Source organism: Penaeus monodon, chromosome 34, assembly GCF_015228065.2.
Source record: "Penaeus monodon isolate SGIC_2016 chromosome 34, NSTDA_Pmon_1, whole genome shotgun sequence".
Classification (NCBI taxonomy): domain Eukaryota; kingdom Metazoa; phylum Arthropoda; class Malacostraca; order Decapoda; family Penaeidae; genus Penaeus; species Penaeus monodon.
The window spans coordinates 30,952,108-30,952,637 of record NC_051419.1 but is presented as its reverse complement, the minus strand read 5'-3'; the positions used below and the strand labels follow the sequence as shown (position 1 = coordinate 30,952,637).

The 530-nt window shown below is 46.8% G+C and overlaps 1 protein-coding gene across 1 annotated transcript in view; it reads right to left on the bottom strand.

The window, feature by feature from the left end:
* The window catches only part of LOC119594476, a gene marked incomplete at its 5' end in the record, with an annotated part of 14,420 nt that extends 14,308 nt beyond the window's left edge, over positions 1-112 (bottom strand). Inside the window, 1 exon segment of the mRNA XM_037943512.1 lies at positions 10-112. Coding sequence (XP_037799440.1) covers positions 10-12 — 3 coding nt within the window.
* Between the last annotated feature and the right edge of the window lie 418 nt (positions 113-530).

Sequence of the window (530 nt, the reverse complement as noted above, 5' to 3'; positions counted from 1 at the left end):
GGGTCTTACCATGGCCGTGCAGCGAAGCTCAGCGGAGACCCCAACTGGCTGCCTTTCCTCCTTCTCTTCTTTCTTCTCTTCCTCCTCTCTGTTCTCCCTTCTTCTCTCTGTTCTTCCTTCTTCTCTCTGTTCCTCCTTCTTCTCTCTGTTCTTCCTTCTTCTTTCTGTTCTTCCTACCTTTTTTCTCTCTTTGTTTTTCCTTCTTCTCTTTGTCTTGTTTTTTTTTTCTTGTTTCTCTCTGTACTTCCTTCTTCTCTTTGTTTTTTTTTCCTTCTCTCTGTTCTTCCTTTTTCTCTCCGTTTGTTCTTCTCCTTTTCCCTTCTTCAGGCACTCCTAAATGACGTCACGATCGAGAAAAAAGAGAAAGAAAAAGAAACGTTTTCTCCCGATTCGTGTTTCAGAAAGGTCCGTGCAGATGGCGCCACTCACGACTGTGCAACTGAGCGCCGCCGCCGATTGCAATCCCGGAGTCCTTGCCCTTGCACAAGCTGAGGCATGAAGAGGCCTACACAGTCCCTAGGCCTATGTGG